Genomic DNA, 2,463 nt, shown 5'->3' with positions numbered 1-2,463 from the left:
TAAACTGCTTACCAAACATGGACCACAAAGTACCCATACATTCTATTTTTTCTCTCCACTTATGAGGTACAAGTTTTGATAGCCCTTTTGACCACTTTTTAAACCATTGTTCTGGTAAGTTTTACGCTGATCGTGTTGCCAAATCTAGACTCTTCGTCAATTAGTGTATCCTACCGTATTACATTGTCTTTTACCTTGTTTCTTGCCACCCTTTTGCTCTTGATCTAAATATGGCTGGCCAAATACCTGTAGATAATACCATCTAGCATGCATGTACTTGCACCATTATTTTCTGAAATGTTTTGGTTTCTGTTGTTTGTAACAGGATTCACAGTTCCRGTTCTGTCTAATTTGCAATCGGAAATCCTATACTGAACCATAATAGGACTCTAAGGTTAATCATTTTGTGTGCATATTTTGTCAGGCAGTGAGTGGTTCTATGATAAGACCCAGATGCCGAAAAAGAGAAACCAATAAGTTTCCAGTGACAAGTCCATATATTGGAATCAGTGGGATATGGAAAGTCGGTTGAAGGTGTTCAAGGGGTCCCTACTCCCTAGCAAGTAACTCCCTTCATGGTGTTTTTTATTCATGTTTGGTGGATCGATCATATTTCATTGTTTCTGATAAGATCCTTCTTTATTACACCTAGTTCTTGAATGAGAAGTTTGATCTGCTGTTATGTAAGCTCCCGTGAGTTGCTTTGTAAAGTTTCAAAGCGTGAAATGCAACTTTATTTTTAAATCCCACTAGCAACCAAACATCAATACCCCAAATCAAAATATTATGTATAAATGTTGTTGAAAATTTTGGTACAACAACTGCATTTGCAGATCAACATCTCCAGCTATTATGCAAGAGACAAMTAAGACACACCTTCACTCAGTAGTATTCTATTCAGTAAGTTAAAACTTTATTACATGCCTGCATTTGGTCGAACAGTTGGTGGGCAGTATTTAAGCAGCGTTCTTCCTGCCAACACCTTGCCTCATGCTCTTTCTTCTTCCTCCCCAGCCCTGCATAAGCAACAGTTTCCTTCAACGGAAGACGAATAAAATGATACAGAAACAAATTCATAGGTGAAATGGAAAGCGAACCGTGTTGAGAGGCAATGGTTCAACATCCACGGASACTAACGACATCTTTGCGATCTCTGAAATGGCAGCGTCTCTCGATCCGGCGACGTCGCTGGTCAGGTGCTCGTATGCCGCCTCGAATGCTTCCTGCCAGAATCTCGGCAACCGTGTCGTCTTGCTGTGTGTGTAGACATTCCAAAACCTCCTCACCAGTTTCTCCCGCTCCTCAACTTCCTAATTCGTTCACAAATATCATTCAGATCCAACTGAATTCAGTTATAAGTGTGTGTGTGTGTGTGTATACAGAGAGAGAGTAGAGAGATTGGTACCAAGATGTCGAGGTCGCGGACCGGGGAGTCGAATGAATCAGAGAGAGGATTATTAACGTTGCCGGCGCCGGACCATTTGAGAGTGACGGAGCCAGTGAACATAGACCAAAGAGCTAGTAGCAAAATTGCAGCAATTGCCCATAACTTATACCGACCTTTACTGAACAAACCACCACCGCCATTTGTACCGTTAGCAGCGGCAGTTGTAGCCGACAACACCACCGGCGGTAATCCCTGCTTCTTTGCTGCTTCCACGTCGTTCATWTCTCTTCTACTACGATCACTGAACCTGAATTACTGCTTCCAAGTTGTTTGAATGACGAAATCCGTGAGGATAATTTGTTGAATGGAGGATGGGAATTAAGGTCGTATTGGGTGGTTGGAAATTCCTAAATTCAGTGTGGACTTGCTGAAGAATGATGATGGAAGGGAGTGATTGGGTGTGAGACAGTCCATGGTGTCGGCTACGCCAATGTTTTGATAATCTTTCAAGAGTTGTTTACATTTTTAGTCCCTAACATTTGATAGTTTTATTGAACTTAGTCCTTTAACTTCATTTAGTACAAATGTGAGTCGGTACGTTACTTTTTGTCTGTTAACTCCGACAAAATGTGGCATCTAAGAAAAGAAAAAAATAAACCCTCTTCTCACCCCTCAAGGACGGACCCAGATTTTTTTTTCAAATGATGACACATTTTGACTATAAGAAAAAACTACAGAGAAAAAATTTCAAACAGTGGCATCGGTTGACTATAAGAAACAAATATACAAAAAAAATCCAATCGATGACACTATTTGACTAAAAAAATGACACTAACAAGAGAATTTGGGTCTGGAGTGGAATAAAGCCTTGCAAACCAACTCTACCAAATAAGACTTGTTCTCATTGTAGTTTCAAAATACATACGGTGGCACACAACAGATTAATATGGTTGCACCTTTCACGAACCTAATTTTTTTTACCCTTCGATGAAGAAATAATACGGTGGCACGTGCCACCGTAACCACCGTGGTAGGTCCGCCCATGTCACCCCTCCCCTTTACCCTCTTTTTCAGCC

General features: G+C 40.9%; 1 protein-coding gene across 1 annotated transcript; it reads right to left on the bottom strand.

The window, feature by feature from the left end:
• Positions 1–767: 767 nt before the first annotated feature.
• Positions 768–1,859, bottom strand: LOC112514644. Its single transcript, XM_025121226.1, has 3 exons — positions 1,406–1,859; positions 1,098–1,310; positions 768–1,016 (listed from the first exon to the last, which is right to left on the bottom strand). The coding sequence occupies exons 1-3, from the start codon at positions 1,667–1,669 to the stop codon at positions 957–959; spliced, it is 537 nt and encodes a 178-aa protein (XP_024976994.1). The 5' UTR covers positions 1,670–1,859; the 3' UTR covers positions 768–956.
• Between the last annotated feature and the right edge of the window lie 604 nt (positions 1,860–2,463).

Source organism: Cynara cardunculus (assembly GCF_001531365.2).
Source record: "Cynara cardunculus var. scolymus isolate 2C chromosome LG 6, CcrdV1, whole genome shotgun sequence".
In the NCBI taxonomy this organism is placed as follows: domain Eukaryota; kingdom Viridiplantae; phylum Streptophyta; class Magnoliopsida; order Asterales; family Asteraceae; genus Cynara; species Cynara cardunculus.
This window is presented reverse-complemented; position numbering and strand designations above follow the sequence as displayed.